Source organism: Microchirus variegatus (genome assembly GCF_963457635.1).
Source record: "Microchirus variegatus genome assembly, chromosome: 5".
NCBI classification, from domain to species: Eukaryota; Metazoa; Chordata; class Actinopteri; order Pleuronectiformes; family Soleidae; genus Microchirus; species Microchirus variegatus.
Window position 1 is genome coordinate 7,658,465 of NC_139806.1, and position 23,051 is coordinate 7,681,515.

At 38.5% G+C, this 23,051-nt stretch overlaps 1 protein-coding gene across 1 annotated transcript; it reads left to right on the plus strand.

Annotated features, from left to right (window-relative positions):
• Window positions 1-616: 616 nt before the first annotated feature.
• Window positions 617-21,091, plus strand: apold1a (apolipoprotein L domain containing 1a; the record flags this gene model as incomplete). The annotated part of the gene is made up of 44 exons (XM_083888928.1): window positions 617-623; window positions 2,788-2,840; window positions 2,960-2,992; window positions 3,112-3,180; window positions 3,654-3,707; window positions 4,158-4,238; window positions 4,449-4,511; window positions 4,601-4,633; window positions 5,864-5,938; window positions 7,085-7,135; window positions 7,321-7,368; window positions 7,460-7,516; window positions 7,701-7,769; window positions 7,940-8,002; window positions 8,089-8,160; window positions 8,257-8,319; window positions 8,929-9,000; window positions 9,372-9,440; window positions 9,617-9,688; window positions 10,292-10,351; window positions 10,526-10,582; window positions 11,040-11,099; window positions 11,176-11,247; window positions 11,645-11,710; window positions 11,795-11,866; window positions 12,763-12,822; window positions 13,290-13,355; window positions 14,264-14,335; window positions 14,417-14,482; window positions 14,801-14,866; window positions 14,958-15,020; window positions 15,128-15,199; window positions 15,295-15,357; window positions 15,456-15,527; window positions 15,605-15,667; window positions 15,768-15,839; window positions 16,037-16,090; window positions 16,395-16,454; window positions 16,833-16,904; window positions 17,021-17,060; window positions 17,212-17,263; window positions 17,653-18,067; window positions 18,777-20,343; window positions 21,012-21,091. Exons 2-44 carry the CDS (start codon window positions 2,793-2,795, stop codon window positions 21,089-21,091), a joined length of 4,554 nt encoding a protein of 1,517 aa, XP_083745054.1. The 5' UTR covers window positions 617-623; window positions 2,788-2,792.
• Window positions 21,092-23,051: the final 1,960 nt, after the last annotated feature.

Here is a 23,051-nt window from a genome sequence, read left to right on the forward strand (position 1 = left end):
TCAAATCTATAAATAAGAGATAAAAGCAGCTCAGAAACCTTTAAAGAAATACTTAAAGTTCAGTCTCCCTGGATTTGATTTTCCTAATGTTTGTTTGGAGTACTTAGAATTAAAATAACAATAAATTTGAATATATAATAAAAGTAAAATGTAATAACTTGAGGGTGTCTTTCTTTAATGAAGGTGTTGAGATTGATTTTTCCAAAAACAAAAATAACTTTATTTAAATAAAATGTCAACTTAGATTTAGGTCACCTGAAGTGACAAACATGTATTTTATGTGGAAACATCTTCAGGTGAGGCACGTGTTCTATCTTCCATTACTAATTTTTGGGGTTTCTCTCAGCATGTCGTTGCTTGTACTGCTGCCAAGGTGATCTGTGCGTGTCTCTCTTCTATTAAAAAAACAAAAAAACGCTCCAATCGTGTTTGGATTTTTCTGTTGCCGTTGTCGTGAAACTCATGAGTCACAGTCTCGCTCACTCCCACAGATACAGGTGAACCTCAAAGTGGCCACGCCCCACTCCCAGGTGAATCCACCCACCGCAACCACGGCGGCAGAGCCAGGAAGGACTGGAGACAAAGATTTCAGATCTGACATCCTCCACACCTGAAGACACCAGGTGAGACAATGTAGCTTTGTGAACTGAGACCGTCTCCTGTGTTGTTCAGGATCTCTTTAAACATGTAATGATGATATTTCACTGTGAGAATTGGTGGCACAGAAGCTCTTTGTGCTTTGCTTTGTTTGAGCTGCATTGTTCGACCGCTGAGTGATGTTGCCTGTGGGAAGAGTCTGAGCATATTTTGATTACATAACTGTAAATACACTAGACAAACCTGGCAAATTTCGTGTCGGCAAAATCAATAAAATAGATGCCTCTGTTCTGTTTTTAGACAAAGATCATGAAATTGTTATTTGTATTTTATTATTTTTATGAACATATTATTTGAAATCACACTGCAAATACTCCCCTCAGATGCATCAATTCCACCCCAATATATATTAAAATTTAATAATTGTGGAATATGAAGTTTACAGTGTTTCAAATCACTCTTTAAATCATCGTCATCATCATCATCATCATCATCATCATCAACAACAATACTTTAAGTTACTATCAAAGTTTTAAAGTTGGAATTGGAGGTGAAACCTTTATACCAATGAGTAAATGTTATGGTATGTTATGTACATATTCTTTATATCACATTAATATTCCCCTCAAATGACACATTCCATCCCAATATTAATTAATATTAAATAATTTATGTTTTGCATATGAATATGAAGTTTTATTATTTATTATTTAATAGCTGTTTTGAAGTTTTTCATTTGCAATTGGAGCTGAAACGTGTAAATGTGACTAAATCTAACTGAAGTTTTTACAGTGCATTTTAAAACAACAACAACAACAACAACAACAACAACAACAACAACAACAACACTTGAGAATAACTGAGATTTCTGAGTTTTAGAGGTGTACTTGAAAGCACCGCGGGTGCAGATGTTGTGTGTGGGCGTGGTGAAGAAATCTTTAAAAGTCTCGGGGAATAATCTTGTCAGTGAAGTGAAGGAGCCGTCGGCGGTTTTTCACGCAGTTTAGAGTGTTGCTAGTATATGTAAATAGTCTGCGAAGTGTCTTCAAAAAGCCTCGGTAGGTGAAACCACAGAGTCGGAACTTATTTATTTTTCTCAGAGTCTTCACATGTGTTTACGTTGTTTAATTCGCCGTTTGTTTAAAAGTGTCGAGTTTTATCTTTAAGCTATAGCTAAACACACACACACACACACACACGTACACGGAGACATTAGCATGTTTGTTTCTGTCGTAATATTTCAGGACTTTTTTAAAATGTGATTAAACTAAAAAGATGTAAGTGGAAGTTATACGTTGTGTTAAAGTGCCACACTTCTGTTGTTTTTGAACTACCTGTAATTAAAAAAACGTATATTTTTTGGCTTCTGTTTAACTGTACTGCCCACAGCAGGTTATAATTCACATTTATAATGTTTCAAGTTGAATTATATGCTTATTGCTGTGATGAATGCAGTATTTTTTGTGTGTATTTTTTGCTGCTGAATATTTACTACAAATATTTATCGACTGAGAGGAAATATCAATTCAAATATCAAATTACTAAGGATGATAGCTACTGGGTTTTAACCGCCGTTAAACACCAAAAACAAACAAACAAATGATGCATTGTTTGATTTTAGAAATATTAAGTACATTTTCCAGGAATCCAGCATAATTTCAAATTGTGTAACCAATACGAATGCTCAGTCATAGATTTCTGAGGTAAATACTTAACTTGAATTATTATTATTTTTTATCAACTACGTGTCTGACAAATTAAGGATTAAGATAGAATATTGATATAAATTGATATCTGTATAAAATGTCATAATTATCAAAACAGATTAATCGATTTTACTGTTTACTGTACATCGACTTTGACATAAAAGTCTGATAAATACTAATTCACACGTTCATGAGGACATTTCATGGCAGATTTCATAGATAAGGGGAGATTATATTAGTTCAACAAGGAGAAACACAATTACTAAATCTAATAAAATTACCCTCTCCACTAGCACACAATTTTACTCTTGATTTTCATTTAAAATAATGCACGTATTCCGCCTTTTTTTGTTTTTTATTTAATACATAATATGCACATTCAACCATAGTGACTAACCCTTGCTCCACTCTCTTAAGGGTTATATTTAGCATAATATGTATGATTAAACCATTTTAATGAAAATCCCTCTGTGCTTTTTTACAGGCAGAATGGAGGCATGTATGACGAGGCCAGAAGCCAAAAAGAGACCAAAGCCGGTGAGAACATCTGTAATTAATGCTCCATATACAAATCATGTCTCCAACTATTGATTATTGATTATCAAATAACTCTAATATACCAATATTTTATTTTATTTCTTTTTTTTTACTTGCAGCCTAAACCTCCTCCAAAGCCAGCTGACGTGCAGGTACAAAACAAAACATTTATTTTTCGTCGTTTTTTCTTACACTGGACACAGTGACTTCAGGAGGTTGTGGCGAGGCTACGCATGTATGTAAATAATGAAATCAGAAATAATCTTTACAGATTAAGAGAACTGACGCAGAGAGAGCGGAGAAACTGACTCCTTTTGTTCCCCCACGACCTACAGACGCTGTAAGTCTTTTTTTATTTATGTTGTTATGAGCGCAGTTTCAAACTATACAATTTATCCGGCTTTATCATTCTGCAGAGCAAACATGGTGTTGGCTATTGTGCCTTAAATGTCTTGCAACATTTAAGTCATTTTTTAAAAATCTGGGTTTAGAACTTTAAGTGGAGAAATTCCCCGACTCACACACTTTTTAACGGTGGAGTTTGTAACAAGTACTGACATCCAATGGTGAGACTACACACTGCAACAAACGGACGACCCCTCTGCTCGTTCTCGGGAACTACGGTGGCCTTCACAGTCCAGAAAAGATGTGGTTATCAACAAATGTCTCCAGCTGTGTGTGAGCTGAGGACATTCCCATAGATGCAGATGTCTAAAAGAAAACAAACCATTATTTTTTTTAAGCCATTATACAAATCCCCCTAAATGTCACACACTGTTTTTCTTAATCCTTTCATATTTTCTTTGTGTCCAGGAACTGGCCGGGACACAATACAGAGTGAAGAGAGCTGCAGCAACAATCAATGAGGTATTTACTGCAATTATCTTATCTAGTATACGTGACTCTTTTTGTATATTGAATAGGTTACATAATCAAGAATTTAAAATATTTGTTTGCGAAGTGAGCAATATCAGTTTACATGGACAGTAGTATTCTGATATTAACCATAACTCCTGTGTAAACCGCATTTGCTGATTGCATGAAAATAAAAAACCAAACAAAAAATATCACCAGATTAAGGTATATTGGACATATAAATCGGTTCATAATCTCCTATTGGAGTACACCTGCGGAGTAGACGTGTGGCACAGACATAGCAGATGTACAGTTTATAATTATTTAAATACTTTTTTTCATTTGAGAGTAATACTCTGCGCGTGTTAGCTGTTAAACGTTGTGATTTATTTGTGGATTATTGTTGTAAATAAGTGTATTTTCACTTATTTCACTTATATCATCTTTTCCTGTCTTTGTCAGGCTAATGGAAACTTAAAAAAAAGAGATGGAGAACGGAAATGGTCTGAAACTCCTGTGGCTCCACCCAGACGCACAGAAAAGGTGTTCTTCACTCACATACTCAATAAAATCTCACTGAATCATAAAAGTTAGTGAAGGAAATGTGTGAGTGTTTTTTTTTTTTTTTTTTTTTTTTTTAAGAAGCGTTTACAGTAAAGAATCCCTCTGGGCTACTCATGGTTTCATGTTTCCTTCCAGTTTCTAGGATCATGTTAATTGTTCCCCACTGAACTGTTGTGTGTTTTCATGCAGGAAAATGTCGTCGAAAACAGCAGACACAGCCAGAGAAGGAGGGTGCACACTGAGGACACAGAGGTACACAAACAAAACAACCACGTCTTTTCACCTTGCTTGTTTTTTACTTAAAAGTTTAACAGTCACTCTCCTTCCTCTTCCTCCTTTAGAGCGACAAACCTGCTAAAGTTCCCAACGATGAGGCAGGTAGCACAGGTTGAAGCACTGGCTTCCACCTTTAGAAAAACACTCATGAAGCATAATGTCAACGATATCTTCCTCTTATTTTGCATGTGCTTGTTTTCAGAGTAATAACTCAGGGTTGACTGGAGTGTTTCGACGGAGCCAAAAAGAGAAAACACCTACTTTCACTGTAAGCAATGTAATGTATTTAATCCATCAACGTATTATGTTCATATACTTTCCCCGCTGATGGTTGTGCATTTATCTTAGACTTAGAAAAGACAAATTCTGAGCTGAGAAGTTTTGATTACGTTTTGAATTAACCTTTTGAATTTACCTTAAAATAACTCTAAATGATTGTATATATCTTTACTCGCACTGCACGTTTTAACCCAGTGATTCCGCTTAATTCCCTGTGTTTTATTTTTGCTTGATGAGGGACAGGAAGTCAAACACAATTTTCACATTATTTTCAGAGTAAAAGCCCCCATAATTGTAACTGAAACACGTTTTGATTAATTAATTACGCAGCCCTAGACACAAATGATAAGAAGTAGTATTTAAAGACATGGTCTGTAAATCTAGTAATAGCAGGCACACTCGCAATCAATGACTGAAGCCACCTAGGGCCAATCAGAGAACAGGAGAGAGGGGTCATGGTGGCTCAAACTAGAACAGGAAGAAACAGCAGTTTATCATCATTGGATTTTGCTGGGAAAATCCATGTGACTCAAACCAAGATGAAAAAGCTTGTTGTTGTGCCTCCTTTAAGTGTCATTAAGTACAACGCACTTTCACAATGAACACAAATTAACGATTTTGATAAAAATCTGTGTTCAGAAGCACTTCAACTCTGCTCGTCCATCTTAATCCCTGTTGGTCAGACAAAAACTTGAAAACAAAAAAAAAAAAGAAGCAAAGAATGGATTCACAGTAGCTCACTGTCTTTGTGAAACTGGTTAGTGGTGACAAACGGGTGTGTCAGGGTGTGTAATTTTGTGCGGCGTGTTGTATTCAGAAGCACAGTTGGTGTCTGTGTGCGTGTGCATGATTCAGTGTTCACGTTAATTTGCTCTGTAAATATGCATCGCTGTCAGTTGAGTCTCGTGATTCTCTGTCAAAATGAAGAGAGGATAAAATAAATACACGGATATAAGCAGATGAATAAAAGTCAGTCAGTTCATAGGATGCACTCGATATTAACTGGACGTCTTAAATCCGCTGTGTTTATTTTTCATTCTCTTTCGCAGAGTTATGTGTTCGATGAGGAGCAGGAGGAGAAACCTGGCGACGTCCCGGCCAAACAAGCTCCTGGAAGTAAACCGGTGTGTGTTTGTTGATGTGACTGTGACGTGATTAGGCATTTTGTGACTTGTGATTGTTGTTGACAGGGCGGTTTGAAAGGGGTAATGAAAGGTTTGCAGTTCAAGTCATCACCTAAGGTACGGAGAAACGCGTGTGCGTTGGTGTTTTCTGCTGGTGGCTGCAGAACTCAGTGTCACATTTGTTTTTACGTGGTGGTGGTTTTGGTTTTAGTGTTGGAGGACGTGGTTACTGCTTCTGTGAGAGTTTGTCTTATTTGTAGTTTAGTGAAACTTTGTTTCTTTGATATTTTAGTATGGTGTTGACTGTCTGCTGTTTGGTAACGGGTGCTCCAACTGTCTGGATGACTTTTATCAATATCAATATTTCTATGATGTTTACTGTCTTGTCTGTCTTTGTCATCTTCCATATGCTGCCCTTTAGTTTTTCAGCCTCCTCTTAACTTGGTGCTCAACTTGTTGAAGGATAAATAAAACTCTGTTCCTGATAACTGTAGCTAGGTTTTTTGTTTAGTTTTTGCATTTTGTGACTGTGGTTTCTGTCTTTGCATAGACGTTTAGTTTTCTCTAATGAAATTCAACACCCTCTGAGACCTTTTGTCGTCGACGTAGTTCCTTAACAAAAAGAAGAAAGTTATTAACTTTAATTAACTTCTTGCCAACATGTAAAACCTGCAACTTATACAGTTGTTGTGGTGCCACAAAATCACGTCTTTCTTTGTTGAATCCAGGTTTTTTATTAATTTATTTTTTGTTTTTAAGATGTCCTCTGTCTCACCTGAACCTGTAATATTCACAGTGGCTGTAACTACAAATAATGAGGTTCAAAGAAGGATCTTTTTTTGAATTACAGATACATTTTTTTCGTCTTTTATCCCCTGTTATGTGTTTGTATAATGTACATATTCCTTTTAGCTTAGTTTCACTCCTTTATTTGCTCTTACATGACATTGACATTCTTTTAGTGTGGATTTTGTCACTGCGTGTCCTGCTTTTGTTGTGGTTTGTTAAAGCCAACCTTTTTTTTAAAAGTGCAACGTACATAACAATAAGAGGATGATTTGGGTGTAAATTGTGTGACATTATAAGAACGTTGTAACCTCTTTTGTTATTATTGATGTTAAAAAAACAATACTACTTTTGTCTCAGACCAAAGATTCAAGCCCAGGAACTGAGGAAGGACTCTCAGAAAAGGAACAGGTAAGAATGCAAATATCATGATTCTGATTTTTCATGCACAAGCACTAAAAAAAAGTGTGTTAATGCCACATTGTTTTCAGATTTGATCAACATGTCTTTGTATAAACTGCATTCAGACATGGAAATACAGTAGCTACAATTATTATTTCGTTAAAAGTTTTTTTTTTCTCACCGTGTTTCTCCAGGACAAAGGCATGTTCTCTGGGAGGTTCTGGAGAACACCTTCACTCACGGTATCATCTTCTGTCACATACTATAAATATGTCTGATTTAAAGTTTCAAGCTCTTCTAGCCCTCGGCACTCACTGTTGTTTTCACTGCCAGGTGAAAAAAGAGGACAGTGACTCTGACGACGAAGAGGCAGAGGAGAAGACGTCTCAAGTAAGTCCTGTCTTGGTGGCTTCAGCACACAAATGCAAATTGTAGATAAACCAAGTTTCTTTAAATTTATCTTGTGCTTCTTCCTGCATTCTAATTTCCCCATGTTTAAAGAAACTGTGATGAACGGTTTCAAATATTCTTCTTCACATTATTTAAAAAAAATAAAAAATAAAAATCTTCACAGGAGAAAGGAGGCATCTTCTCTGGCTTCCTCAAAAAATCTAACAAACCAGCAGAGGAGACGCCTGCGCAGGTGAGCTGACTACAATGCATCAAATTTGAAGACGCTCTCAGCTTAACGTAGCATAAAGACTGAAGCGGAGGAAGAAGAGCTAAACTTTCTGTGTCTAAAGTTAACTTTGCGCAGTCGAGGCCTTTGGGTGATCGCCCCCACTCTTCTAATAAATTCCTCTGATGTTTCAGGAGAATCTGAACGCTCACAGCGAGCTGTCGGCCAGCAACGACAGTCTGTCTGAAAACAAGAAGGTGAGCGGCTTTGAGTCCCAGCAGCAGAGAGATAATCCCTTAATTTTAACTGATCATTGTGTGCATCTTTCCTCTGCCTGTCTTAGGAAAAAGAAGGAATATTCAGCGGGATGTTCCGGAAGTCTCCGAAACCTGTCGATGATTCAAAGAATGATGAGGTAATGGAAAAACAAATTGTGTATCTGTCCTCACATGATCAGTTGAACCCTGTGGCCTGATAATTGTATTGAATGTGATTATTCTGTGTGTTTCAGAACCAACAGTCTCCTCCTGACGATGTGTCAGGCAGTAACGATAATCTGGCTGAAAACACTAAGGTCAGCTCAGATAAGTTTGTGAATTTTTATTTTATTTTTTTTCAAGGAACTTGAAAGTTTTTTTAAATCTCTCCAAATAGACAGGGGTCATTGAAAGTGCTTGAATTTTGTGTGTTTCACGTTCCTCTGCTTTTTTGAACAATATTTTCCGTTTGACTGCTGGATTAAATCTCTTACTACTACTCGCTCCTTTTAGTGATTAAGTATTGAAAAACTTGTGATGATAATTCATGCCTTTTTATCTTCCTGGTGCCATTTTCATCTCTGTTAGTTAAACCTCTGTAAACTGAACAGCTTACAATGCTGCGACAGGGCTTTTCACCCGACGTTCATCATCACACTGGTTTTCCAATGCAAATTATTAGTTCATAGTTAAAATACAGTTGTAGAAAGCCCTGCATGACCAGGCACATGAGTACATGAATGGCCTTTTTAAAGGTCAGGTAAGTTGACTGTCTTAACACGTTATTGCCTCAAAGTCTTTTAGTGTTTGTTTGTCTTGCATGTTATCTGTGTTTATTTGCCTCTATCTTTAAAAAAATTATATATTATAATTATTATTATTATTTTGTAACATCCATTGACATGTGAATTCATTGACGTTCACAGGACAAAGAAGGATTCTTCAGTGGGATTCTCCGAAAGTCTCCCAAGATTCCTGTAGAGGAGACACCTGAGCAGGTAACGTATGACCCTAAGATCTAATTCAAATGTCAACATCAGTATATTTATTTTGCATTTGAACATCTTTTTGAAATATATGGCTGCAGAAACGTACTGTATGTTAGAGGTTGTCTAACGGGTTTTAAGTAAACACTTGTTATTTTTGGTTAAAAAAAGTATTTTATATTTCTTTACTCTGATGGAAATGTCCAATGACATGTTTTTTATGTGCAGTAGCTTTTATTCTTCAAAATGTTCATAATATTTCATAAATATAGAGTATTGTGTGAAGTTGCATAGATGTCGATTTACTGCTAAACAGATTTAAAACCATGTTCTTTTTCAATTTTGAGTTTTGTTTCAGCATCTTACGCCTCTTCTTGTTTCAGGATAAAGAATTGCAGCGGTCCGAGCTGGCGGCCAGCAGCGAGAGTCTGTCTGAGAACGGCAACACTAAAGTAGGACAAGTTTTCTATTCGGATTTTATTCATTTATTTTACAAACTGAGAAGGACATTCTGTTACCACGCCCTGTATGAAATATCATTTACCCATTTTAAGTTTAATTACTGAAATAGATGCTCCACCTGTAGCACATGCTGTACAACAGTTAACCATGTTTGTGTCCTCATCAGGAGAAAAGCAACTTTTTCAGTGGGATGTTCAAGAAATCTCCCAAACTGCCCGAAAGGCCACGACTGGAGGAGGTTAGATATTAACATTCAGAGTCGCTATTAAAGCCTTTCCAGAAACCAAAACCTTTGATCGTGTTTTTAGTTAAAAAAGTTATAACAGAAAATAAGTTGCATAATATCCCAGATTCAAGTCTCTGAAACTCACTTAAATATTCATGTAAACTATATTCTATATTCTGACTATATTCAGAATGGATTGAGGGAATTTCCTCATTAGTGCAAACATTCACTGGGAATCAAGGATGAAATATAAGTAAATATACTTTGGCAGTGAGAGTTTCATTTTAGAGGCTATTCAGGATGAGTTGTAGCAGAGGCGAGGCGTGTTGACCAAATGGGAGCAAAGGAGAGCTGGATTGAAAGATGAGAGCCGGGTATTTGAGCAGAGCAGGAGTGGTGTCTTGATGAACTGCAGGTGTAACGTTAAGGAGTTAATGTAGGTCAGCCACACCCACCAAGCAGACACACAAAACACAGAGCGCACAAAAAAACCACAGGGAAACTTGTAGCATGTGTCATTATGTTGTTGAACGGTGTTGTTTGTCTAACTGCTTCCATGTCGGTGTCTATAGTGTTCATGTTCAAACAGGTCGAGTAACATTTTTCTTGCTTTAGGCTGCGGAGCCGCTGCATGGTGAACTCTCCTCAAGCACCGACAGCCTGTCGGAAAACAAGGTGAGTCGTCACATGACACAGGTGACGTGCTGCATGTGTGTGTCACCGTGTAAACCTGTCTGAACTGAAGTAGCTCTGCAGGTTAACGATAAAACAGGTTTTCCTTTTATTTTTAAATTCAGGAAACGACGTCATCAGTTCAGCTTGAGTCATGTTTTCTCTCCTTTGTTGCAGGAGAAAGGTGGTTTGTTCAGCGGACTCCTCAGGAAGACTCCCAAAGCATCTGTAGAGGTAGAGCGGCAAGTTGACATGTTTACACCTATAAAAAAATTGATATTAATAAACCGCTGCTTTATTGTGCTCAAGATGCTGCACGGGTGAAGTCATTAACCGTTCACAAAGCTGGTATGATCTGTTTGGGTGTGTGCTTTTTTTTCCTGGGAATGAACAGTAAACCGCTCATCCCCTGACACTGAACAGGTTTTAATTTACAGTTTTCTATGATTATGGCTCAGAGGGTTGTTTTTAAAGTTTTTTTTATAGAAGTGCATACTGCTACCAGAGCCAAACAATCCTACACACAATAATCTTGTACAGACTCTGCCCAATAAATAAACCAGATTTTTCAAATGATGACACAAATGTTGATAAAAGTCAACATGCTCCAGTGTTTGAAAAGTGACATAAACCATGTAAATCAATGCACAGCAAATGTTTAAACTAAATAAACTGTTTTTCTTGGTCTCAGGAGAATCTGTTGTCACAGAAGGATCTGTCAGCGAGCAACGACAGTCTGTCAGAGGCGAAGGTCAGTGTGCTCGTTCGTAAAATCAGTTTGTACTTTCTGCATTGGTTGTAATCTAAAATGAAACCCTGCATTTCAGGAGAAGGGAGGTGCATTCAGTGGAATGTTCAAGAAGTCGTCCAGACTTGTCGACGGTCCTCCCCCAGAGAAAGTAAGACGCATATTCTTTGTTTTTCTGGTCAGCTTTTCAGCCTCTCCATCACTTTAAAACAAAACAAAAAAAACAACACATCAGTTGTTTGGCATGTTTGGCGAAAGGTCAGGGCTGATATAAGCTGGAACGGCTGCTGGTTTGACTCCCAGAACCAATGCAAGAAATATGAAATGAGGAAACTGGGTGTAACACAATTTTAGTGAAGGGGAGTGAAAGATGTTCCATTAATTATCAGCCAGAAACTGACACACTGCAGGGCATTTTGATAGTGAACATAGTGAGGGTATTAATGGTACATTACTGACGGGAAATAAGAGAGGGATTGGAGACTGGCGCATCTTGAGAACGTGCGGGTGCTCCTTTGGTGCTCTGATTTTGATGATGTTTTTCTTAGGAAAAACTGATGCCAGACAGTGAGCTGTCTGGAAACAGTGAAGGTCTGTCCGAGAACAACACCAAGGTGTGTTTTTTTTTCAATAGCATTGTTTCAAAAACAATTTCAAAACAAAGTGTCAGTGCTCACATTTCAATGTCTATGTTTCAGGAAAAAGGAGGAATCTTCGGTGGAATATTCAAAAAGCCGCCCAAACCTACAGAAGTTTCTCAGTCGGATGAGGTAAGTGTAAATAAATCAGGTCATGGCAGCAGAAACTCAGAAACATAACCATAACCAACAGAACCTGGTGGGCCGACCTACACTGAGTTTTAGGATCCTGTGTCTTCGTTCTGAAGTGAATCATTGTCAGTGCTAAACCTTACAGAATTAAACCTGGGAAACTAGGACAATCAAACAAACCAAACACAGAGAGCAGAACAACTGGAATGAAAATCACAGGTTCATGCGGAACAGACAGCTGCTGTCACCACAGAGGATTCTTCCCTCTTTATTAACTTCCTCTACACTTGGCATGACACAACACAGCTGAGGGCAAAACAAGATTTTCACTTCTGAATGTGTCCTCAGCCGATCTCTTCCAACCTCCTTCAGTTTCACAGTATTGTTTTTTTTAGTTTTTTTACACTTGTGAAACAGTGTTGTGTTTGACATAAGGGTGGGAGGAGCCAAATCAGATCTCCTGGGATCTTAAGAGAAACAGTCAGGTCAAATTTTATTAATGTCAGGTGTGAAAAGTGGTCTCTGTGTGACTCATGCCTGTCTTCATGCATTAGGTCCCTGAGATAAAGCATGTTGACGTCAGGTGATGAGTGGGGCCAAAGAATTAGAAAATAATGTGGCATCTCAACCAGCAGGGGGCAATATATGTACAACAATATTTACAAGATTTGTCCCTCCAACCATGTTTACCTTTAGAGGGTTGCACATGGAGCTGCTGCCAAATACAACAATAATATACTCTCTATAGTATTTGTCTCTTTAGTACGTTGTCATTGCATGTTTGTGTTTTTAGAGCAATTTGTTTTTTTTCAATCACTTGCAAGTGATTGAAAAAAAACCGAATCAACTGGGATTCTATGTAAAATTCAACTATAATATTTCAACTGTTTTTGTAGGATGAGAGTGCTGATAAGGAGCTGTCAGCCAGCAGTGAGAATTTGTCTGAGAACAAACAGGTCAGTGAGATTAATTGCTTAAGTTCTATGAACTCCTGGTTACAGAAAACCTCTGTTTTGCGCCAATATTTTACTTGTTATAACCTCTCTTACAGTAATATCTGTTGTGTTTTACTATTACATGATCATTTAAAAAAATACTTGATTTTGTTCGCTGAATGTTGAGTTTTATTATTTACCAAACACGTTTATACATTTAGATGTTGTGTTAATGCAGCATAGAGTTGAGTATTTTTCATTTGTATTAGTTGAATAAAAGTAGGTCTTGTGCTACATATCATGATTAAAGTTGGAATGAACTGGCTCCAGAATTATTAAATTTGTCGTTGTTGTCAGAGTCTGGTTCACAGTGAAATGAAGACATTTTCTTCTCATTTTCTTTTGTCTTTTTTCCTCCTTCACCCTTACTGTTCCTGTGTTTATCGAAATGTATTTATTGAGAGTAATAACTGAGGTTTGTGTTGTAGGAGAAGAAAGGAGGCTTCGCTGGAATATTCAAAAGATCTGGCAGCATCGACAACCTGTTTGATGAGGTCAGTATGGAACATTATAGCAGCATTATATATAGTAATGATGCGTCTGTCAGAAAGTTCTCCTCATATTCATCTTGTGCAGTTTGTTGTCACGTCTTGATCTGTTTAGTTAGATTCTGTTTGTTAGATGACACTTTCAGTGCATTACATTTGTGGCAGCTGATAAGAGTCTTCTGGAGTGTCTTTTGTCTGAATCCTAAGTCTTTTGGACTTAAACCATTTTTTCTTCTACTTGCACCTTCACTGGACAATTTATGAGAGTCCTAAGCACTTAATTGAGTTAGTGTCTGTCTTCAACAGTGTTTTCTGGATTTAGAGACAACTGGTAACTTGGAAACAACTGGCCATGAACTCAGACATGGACTCTGGGTTAACGACCAGAGAATTGTCACAATGTTATTGTCCAGAATAAGAACTGAAGAAGCTTCACGTATGAGAGGAGAATTGTCTTCAACTTAACTAAAGCTAGTCCAGCTGTCTATAGCTAAACTCCTGACAATACAATGACCTGGGTAATTTAAAACAAAGAAACAAAAAACCCTCACAGAGAGTAAGAGATTGTCTGTCTGGGTGACATTCTTTCTCAGCAGCAGCAGAATTTCCAGAGAATCTGGGCGAGGAATTGGCACCTAGAATAAATAGGCATGCCAGAGGAGGAACAGAATTCATACAACCCCTCCAAACAGCTGCTGGAGTTCTCTCAGAGCACATGCAGTACCTACTATGACACTATCATGTGCATCATTATCTGTATCTGTTATAAATGTTACCACTCCACACACATACACCCAATTTCTGCATTGTTTCTTAAGAAATGCAGGGACATTTGAAACACCCTTTGCTCATCTTAATCATAGTTGTGACCCCTTCACTGACTCAGTCCTGTGTCTGTAATTTTGGCTTGTCAGGAGAAAGGTGGACTTTTCAGTGGACTGCGCAAGAAAACACCTAAAGCATCTGGAGATGACGCTGCTGCAGAGGTGAGTCCTAGACTCGTTTGTGGCGCTTGTTTTCTACGAATCGTCCGCTTACTTATGACTTATTTTTATTTGTTTTTGCAGGATAAAGACGAGCAGAGGGAGCTGTCGGCAAGTAACGACAGTCTGTCTGAAAACTCGAACACCAAGGTATTGTGGTTTTTAAACAAATTAAGAACAAATGCAGGTCTCTCTTAGGTCCCTAAGAGGTCCCTCATAAATTGACACAACATACGGTCTTTTCCTTGTCATTATGAGTTGTTCATTGTGATTAATGCTGTAAAACTTTAATTTGAACTATCTACAAGGCTACAGCCTAACAAAAAGGGAAGCATATTGTATTAAACACACACATTACATGTATACAGCGATACATGTAAGGTGTAAAATGTCTTGTGTATTTTTCAATTTTAACTTAATCGAGCTCATTAGAGACGAAACTGATGTGTTTGACTTTTCTGTTCTCAGGAGAAAAATATTTTCAGTGGGATGTTTAAGAAAACTCCAAAAGCAGTGGAGGGGACAACGGATGAGGTACGAGAACAATCTATGTATAAAGTTTACATTCTGTGACATTTTACTTTCTTGTATTTTATGATTAATTTATTGTTGTGTGTGTTTGCAGGAGCCAAACACAGTCAAAGAAAAGAAAGTATCTACCAGCTGTGAAGATCTCACAGAACCAAAGGTACAAATGTTGTTTGATCACTGAAATCTCAGCTCGTTTCTCCCTTTGATCAGTGATTATTGATTTGTCACTGTGTCATTTTCAACCTTCCCTTTTTTATTCATCAGGAGAAGACAGGAGGACTTGCAGGGCTTTTTAAAAAGTCTCCTAGACCTGCTCCGCGCCGTGTCGCTTCAAAGGTAAAGTGATTTATTTCTATTTTTCATGACCTTTGACTTATTTTGTTATTTTTACTCTCCTAAACAAACACACATCCTTTTTCTTTTTTCTTCAGGATCCTCTGAGTGACTCGAGGCAACTGTCCGTCAGCTTGGACAATCTCACAAACGCTGTTGAGGTGAGAGCTAAAATTCAAGCTCTTATTTAAATACTTATAAAGTTTCTGTCATTTTTGGCACAAATCTCTGAGTAGTAATCTTTGTTATCTTCATAAAGGGGGATCAGTCGGCACGAGGCGTACTGTCTGCGAGCAACGACGATCTGTCTGAAGCCACGAGAAACACAAAGGTGAGCGAGTGTTATGGAGTTTGTTCGCGTGTTTGTTTGATTTGTCTTTTTTGTGACTCACGTGTGTCTCCTATTAGGAGACAAAACAAGGAGGATTTGCTGGGATGTTTAGAAGAACGCCCAAAACTGTAGAAGCACAGGTACAGTATTATCAACAATAGTGTGATTTGAAAATAATGTATTCTAATTAGTTTAAATATTAATAATCCTAGCTGTTATATTTCTTCCTTCATGTTTTAGGAAAGTGTAGGCATGGAGCCACCAGAGGGAGGCGGGCTGAAACGCAGGAGGACCATCAAGAAAAAAAAACGAGTGAGTTGTTTGTTGCTTAGAGGGAAAAAAAATTTAAAACAAAAACAAACATCCAGAGTCTTGACCTAAAGAAAAGGTAGCATTATTTCAACAGATGTTTTTAACGGAGACTCAAGATGACTGTTTGGTTTTTATATCAACATATCATATAAACATGCTTATAAGACTCATATTTTTCATTTATTTTATGTGTTCAGGTCGTGTCTTTCCGAATCAAGAAAACTCTTCCGAAATTACCCAAGGTCTCACAGGTACCTACCGATTCTTGTGCTGGTCTGACTCGTTTTGCTTCCTGCTCTTGTATTTACACAGTTGTGCACATAAGTATGCCAAATATGCTTTGTTTTGTTTGAGCTAATGAGGCTTAAACAATTATTGCATTGACTCTGCTTTTATACGTTTTTACTGTTAAAATGATTGTCCTGAATGATTTATTATGACACAGATAAACATGCCCCCATTTTGACATGTGTGCTTTTGTCCTCTTAAATTTTGTATGAATCACATTCCTTTTTTTCTAAACGATGACATTATTATTCTTGTCTCCTGCAACAGCCTTCAGATAAGATGCCTGTCCTTGAAGAGACAATGGAGATGCAGGAGCTGAACTCGCAGGTTTGACATAAAAGAGATGGCATTTACATATGTTCAACCAAGTCTTTAGAACCCACTTCTATTAGGACATTCTATGGTCTTCTATTTCTGCATATCAGTCTGCTGCTACATGTAACAAGCAGTCGCTTGTTTGGATCATACTACGTCAGACCATGTATCAACTCACTTGGTTAGACAAAATTGTTTGCTTTCCAAACAGAAAACACAATTTAACATCATTTAACACTTAGCCTTTGTTAAAAAACGCCAAGAGTCTGAACAGATACTGAGTACGTGAATCTGCTCCTGTATATACAGATGTTAACACATGTGTTTGCAGTCTTCCAGAGTAAATGGTTGTTTAGAAACACAGCTAAACTTCTTGTGTTTGTTGTCTAGGAGAGCACAGTCGAGGTGCAGGCTGTAGAGATGGCAGCTTTCCCGTCCGAGGTCAACCCTCAAGCTCAACAGGTATGTGTGTGTGTGTATATATATATATGTATATGTGTATATAAATATGTATTTGTGTGTGTTTTTCTTCACACCGAGTAAGTAATGTCGTCATGGACGGGTGTTTTTGTTTGCAGGAAACTGATGAGCTGATGGAGTGGTGGAACACAGTCAAAGGTTAGTATCTTTTCACCTCAAAAGCAACCATTTTGTTTGATTTTCACACTCTCTCTTACAGTTCATCTCCATATTTTTGACATTATGTAAAATGCATACGCTGAAGAAAAAATTCTGTTATACTGACTATTTTTCTGCTGCTGGTTTCCAGGTTGGAAAGAGTGGAATGAGGGATCCAATTTCCAGGCGGAAGATGAGGAAATGTAAGCATATGATTCTTTCTTTCTTTCTTTATTTATATTTTGTTCAATTCCACCTATATAAGAAATAATAATATATAAGAAAGTTTAACTGACTAATAAAATAAGTAACGAAGAAGAGACATACATAAAGAAAAGAGGATTGGGCCCAGAACTGAGCCTTGTGGAACTACACTTCTTTTTGAGAAGGGCCGGTTAGGTGGCACAGTTGTCAATGACGACCTAAACCTTTCTGTGTGTTATGGAAGATTAAAACAATTTCAGATTCAATATCAATCTTTTTCAATTCAATTTTCAAAAATGTATAATACAGATATTCATTTTATGGGTGTCCATCTTTCTCTCATGAATTAAATGCCGTTACACCTCTCATCTCTGTGTCTTTGCTCCAGGGCGATGGAGCAGGCAGCCGACCGTGTCTACATGGCGGCTCGCCTCTTTGTGCGACTTTTCAACCAGCGTGGGGCGTCCCTGCAGAAGCGCATCCTGGAGCTTCTGGGCGTAGCAGACGCAGCGGATTACTTCCACAAGAAAACGGTGTCGGCTGCCGTGGGTGGAGGCGTGGCCAGTGTGGCGGGCAGTATTACCACAATCACAGGCCTCATTCTGGCACCTTTCACCTTCGGCGCCTCCATTATCGTCACAGCCGTGGGGATTGGTGTGGCGACGGCGGGCAGCATCGCCTCGGCGACGGCTAATATCACAGACACGGTTCATTCTAACATGGACAGGAAGAAGGTGGAGAAGATGATCCAGGACTATCAGGAAGAGATCAAAGATATCAGAGAGTGTATGGAGTTTGTGCAGGTGAGAAAATTTACAAATTGTCACTGTTAACTTCTCAGAAAGATGTATATATTAATTAGGTAAAATAGATTACCATAGTACATTAAGGGTTTCTGTTGTGTAGATAAGAACTGAAAATAGATCTGCAATTTATTCCATTATTGATTCATTAGTTGATTATTAGGGGGCTTTAAAATGTCAGAAATAGCAATAACTGTCAAATTGATGACTTCCTCAAATATTTTGCACAAACCAAAGGTTTACTGTCGTAGAGGAGCGAAGAAACCAGGACTTATACACATCATAAAGCGATGAAGATGTAAAGATCATTCATTTTGAAAAAAAAAATCAAAAAGATTACTCAGTCAGGTTAAAAACCTATGAAATGTACTTGCTTATATGTGAAATTATTTGTCTTTTAGCAGCTCTGTTGTAAAGAATAAAACACAAACGAAATGATATTGTTTCGAAAATATTTAAGGATATTGCTTTTAACAATGTTACTAATTATCCTTAAATTAAATTAAATTAAATTGACTGTAAATATAATCCCATTTTGTCTCATTTGAATGAACCCCACACTACTACAATGATCACAATAACATCACAATTTGAAAATATCTCTTATTTTTAAATGATGCATGAAAGGTAGTTAACATTAACTTTTCTTCCTTTGTATCATTTCTGAGACGGACTTTAACCATCTCCCCTGTCTCTGTGTCTCCTGTAGGAAGGTATGGACACACTGGATGAATGGGACTTTGAGAAATATTCTCAGAGTGCAGCCAAAAAGGCTATGAATCACAACATCAAACATGTGATGAAGGAGGGCGGCCGCGCCGGCAAAGCCCTGATGATCAACACGGACAAACTCATCAGCACTGTGCAGGTTCTGGGCGTAGCAGGCGGAGCCGCCAAAGCTGCTCAGGCCATCAGCGTCACCACGGGAGTCATGTCGGCTCTCTTCCTCGCCCTCGATGTTTTCTTCCTCGCCAAAGACTCGCACGAGCTCCGCAAAGGTGCCAAAACCAAATTCGCCACCAAGATCAGAGAGGTGTGTAAAGACCTTCAGAGTGGTCTCCTAGAGCTGAACAAGGTCAAGACGCAGCTGCAGAAAACCATGGATGGCATCGAGGTGGAGGAGTACGAGGAAATCCAAGAGGTGGAGGTGGAGGAGGAGATTGAAGACGATTTGGAGTCAGACCCGAAGAAGCTGGCGGAGCTGGACCAGGAGCTCGACCTTCTGGAGGAGAAACTGGACAAGAAGGTTGAGGAGGAGCAGAAGAAGAGAAAAGAGCAAGAGGAGGAACTTCTGAAAAGTAAGAAGGAGAAAAATGAAGAGAGCATGAAGGAAAAAGGAGATCAAGAGAAAAAGAGTGACAAGGAGGAGGAAGAGGAGGAAAAAACCAGTGAAGATGATGCAAAGAAAGAGGGAAAGAAGGAAAGCAAGATGGAAAAAGGTCAAGAAGAAAGCAAACCTGGATCCAAATTAGTGAAGCTTTTTGAAAAAATAATAGAGCCAAAAGATGCGAAAGCTGCTAAAGAAGATGATTTAAAAGAACAACTGCAGAAAGGAAGTAAAAAGGACAAAGAAACTGAGAACAGAATAACAGCTGTCAAAGAAAAACAGGAGAGCAAGGGGGACAAGGCAAAACAAGACACCGGCGTGAATAAAAACACAGATGAAAAACCAAAAAAAGCGGACGTAAAAGAAAAGGAGGAGGCTGAGAGAAAGATGGGTGATCTGAAACCAGAGGAATGGAGTGGAAAGAGAGAAAGCCAAAGAAGCAGAGAGGGGGAACGAGGGACGAGGCACGAATGGAAATCAGTGACTAAAGAGAAAGCGGAGGAAAGTGTGAGCATGAGGAGACATAGCAGCAGCAGGAGTGACCGAGAAAAAGAGAGAGGGAGTGAACATAAGACGAGAGAAACTGATAAAGAGAGGGGAAGCAGCAGAGACGTAGAGAGACTCTCCAGGAAGGACAGTGACAGGTCGGAGAGCTGGAGGAGGACGGAGGACGAGCGGGGAGTGAAAGACTGGAGAGCCGACGTGACGAAGACCTGCGAAGAGAGGAGGGAACCTAAAGATGGAAGGGAGTCCAAGAGGGAGACGGAGAGAAGGGAGTCGCATCGGAGTCAGGAAACGAGGATGGACAGAGAGTGGAGGAGCAGCAGGGAGGAGTTCGACTCGCAGAGGAGTCACCACCACCACCACCACCACCACCACAGGAGGGAGCACGAGGAGCAACGAGAGAGCAGGGTGGAGAGCACAAGGAGACAGTTTGAGAGGGCAGGAAGTGAGGAGGCAGAGGAGGAAGAGGATGAGGGTAGGAGGAAGAGGAGGGAGGATGGAGAGAGTCGGAGGAAGGACGGAGACAGGAGAGGAAGTGACAGAGAGCACGGACACAGTCGGCAAGGATCTCGATCCAGTGTTCGGATGATGGAGGACGGACTGTACATTTAGCTTTCAGTGGGTGACGACGACGACGTTACTCCCTCACTTTATTTATTTATCCCCTGCAACCAGGCTCCTATTGGATAATACCAGGTGTCAATCACACTGGTGTCCACGCCGTACTTTATCGCTGAAATGGGGAAATCATTTCGGAAATTGACATCGGGGTCTATGGAAGAAAATCAGAAACTAGCATTTGAGAGTTAAAGTCGAGAAGTAGAAGCTTGTATTCAAATGGAATTCTTTTTGCAACCAGCAGAGTCCATCCTACTTCCTAGGCTTTATTTTTCAAACCAATTAATTATATTTAGTCTAAAATTCAGCCTCACAGCGAGAAGGTCGCCGGTTTGAATCCCGGGTTTGACTGTGTGCGTGCATGGTTTTTCTCCAGGTTTTCCCCTTTCCTCCGGCAGTCTTAAAAACATGCAGAGGTTAATTGGACACTCTGTACACCTGAGTGTGAAAGTGAATGGTTGTTTCGTCTCCGTGATGGACTGGTGACATGTGCAGGGTGTGACCCGTCTTTTGCCCAGCCGGTATTGGCTCCGGCTTACCTCCCGGCGACCATCACGTGGAGGATAAAGCCCTAGACGATGAGTGAGTTTATGATTCACACACACACTTAAAAATACTGGGGTGTTTGTACATATTTATATTATTATAATCTATTATATATTTATGTATGTATCTATGTATGTATATATGTACATTCATATATATGTACATTTTTATATATATATGTATATAAGTATGTATACGCATATATATACATACATATATATACACACACAAAAAGCCCCACTAATTGACACTGTGTATAAACAAAGCCAAAATGATCAGCACGTCCCTAGCTTAGTATCTTTAAATATTCTATAATTTGTCACCAAAGTCAGGCATTTTTTTAAACCTTTTAAAACATCTTAATTCCGAAGGCTAAAACCTCACATTCTTTATGTCAAATAACGTTTGCCAAAGTGACTGGAAGTACTTGACAAATTTCTAACCATTCTGACTTTCAAATATACAGCAAAAAATCCAGGCTGCTGGTACATAAGGATTTACTCGTTTTGAGCCAGAAAAAATGAGGCTCAGGTTTCATATATTTATATATCTGACGCGTCACGCCATGTGTTGCCTTCATATTACTGGTGATTCGGGGTAAAACTAGGTGGATTGTGTCGAGTTGTGGAGCAGTGTTTGTGAGTGAGGACAGGAGCAAGAGTTAGTAGTCGTTATAGTTCAGGTACTTTGTCAGTAAATACTGCATTAAGAAGGTATAATATTTGTTTTTAAGTCATCTGATCATGGAGTGTTTTTTCTTTAAAAATCAGCTGTTACAGACGGACGTTCACTCGGTGCACTTTAACCAGGCTTTGCCTCCGCTCATGTTTTCAGTTGTGATACTGAATGTTACTGGAATATGGTGCAATAGTGCACTACTTACACTACTATTGATTTACATCTGTATGTATTTTTATAAAGGTAATTGTTTTATATGGTGCTGGTTTCCTTTTGAATAAATAATTAGTCATTGAACCATAATATTGTCATGTCTTTTGAATTTAGAACCCCATTTTTGTTTTTATAAGTGCCGCCAAAATGTCTGAAATTTGGGTCACAAAACTGTTTTTTTCACTTGAATAGATGTTTTGATACCTTGTTTACACAATCAGTTTAAATGTTGTGTTTTTTTGTGTTTATCTTTTACTATTTCTGATTTTAAATGCCTGCAAGAGTGATGACATCATCAATGATGTCATGCACACTCTAGGTCAGGGGTGTCGAACTCATTTTCACTGAGGGCCACATCAGCATCATTGTTACCCTCAAAGGGCCAGATGTGACTGTCATACAGAATAAATGTAACTAAATGTAACCAAATATAATGTAAAATAAAGGTAATTACTCTGTAAAATATTGCTAAATAACTTTCTGTATTTATTACTTATTCAATTTCACTCATCGAAACGTCAATTCATATAAAATGATACACTGCGATCGAGCGGCGGTGCCGTCACTTTGCGGGTAACACAATCGCCATGCATTGTGGGAAATGTAGTTTATGGTCAATGTACGCCTTAAAGCAGCATAGACCTATTTTAACAGATTTTTAAGACCAATTAATCACTCACGGGCCACAAAAAAATGGCGTTGCGGTCCACATCTGGCCCCGGGCCTTGAGTTTGACATGTGCTCTAGGTGAAGGTCCATGAAAATGACAACAATATTTCCTGTTCACAATTTCTAACCTATGCAGACAATCTTTACGTGAAAACTTTGCTATTGCCTAACCCTGTGTGTTGTTTTCATTTTCTTATGACTTTGCGCATTGAGTTCTGGCCAAACCTCCTATAATATGTTTGAGGAGTTTCGCCAACTATGGCTCCCGTGCCTCATCGAACCACATGTTTATACACATCTAAGAAGAAAATCCTAAAGCCAAACTCCATGCTTTACTCCATAAATAGATTCAGATGATTAAACCTCACCTCTACAGTGAAATGCTGTTAAAGAGCCATGTCTTCATTTCAACCAAATATTTTTTTTTAA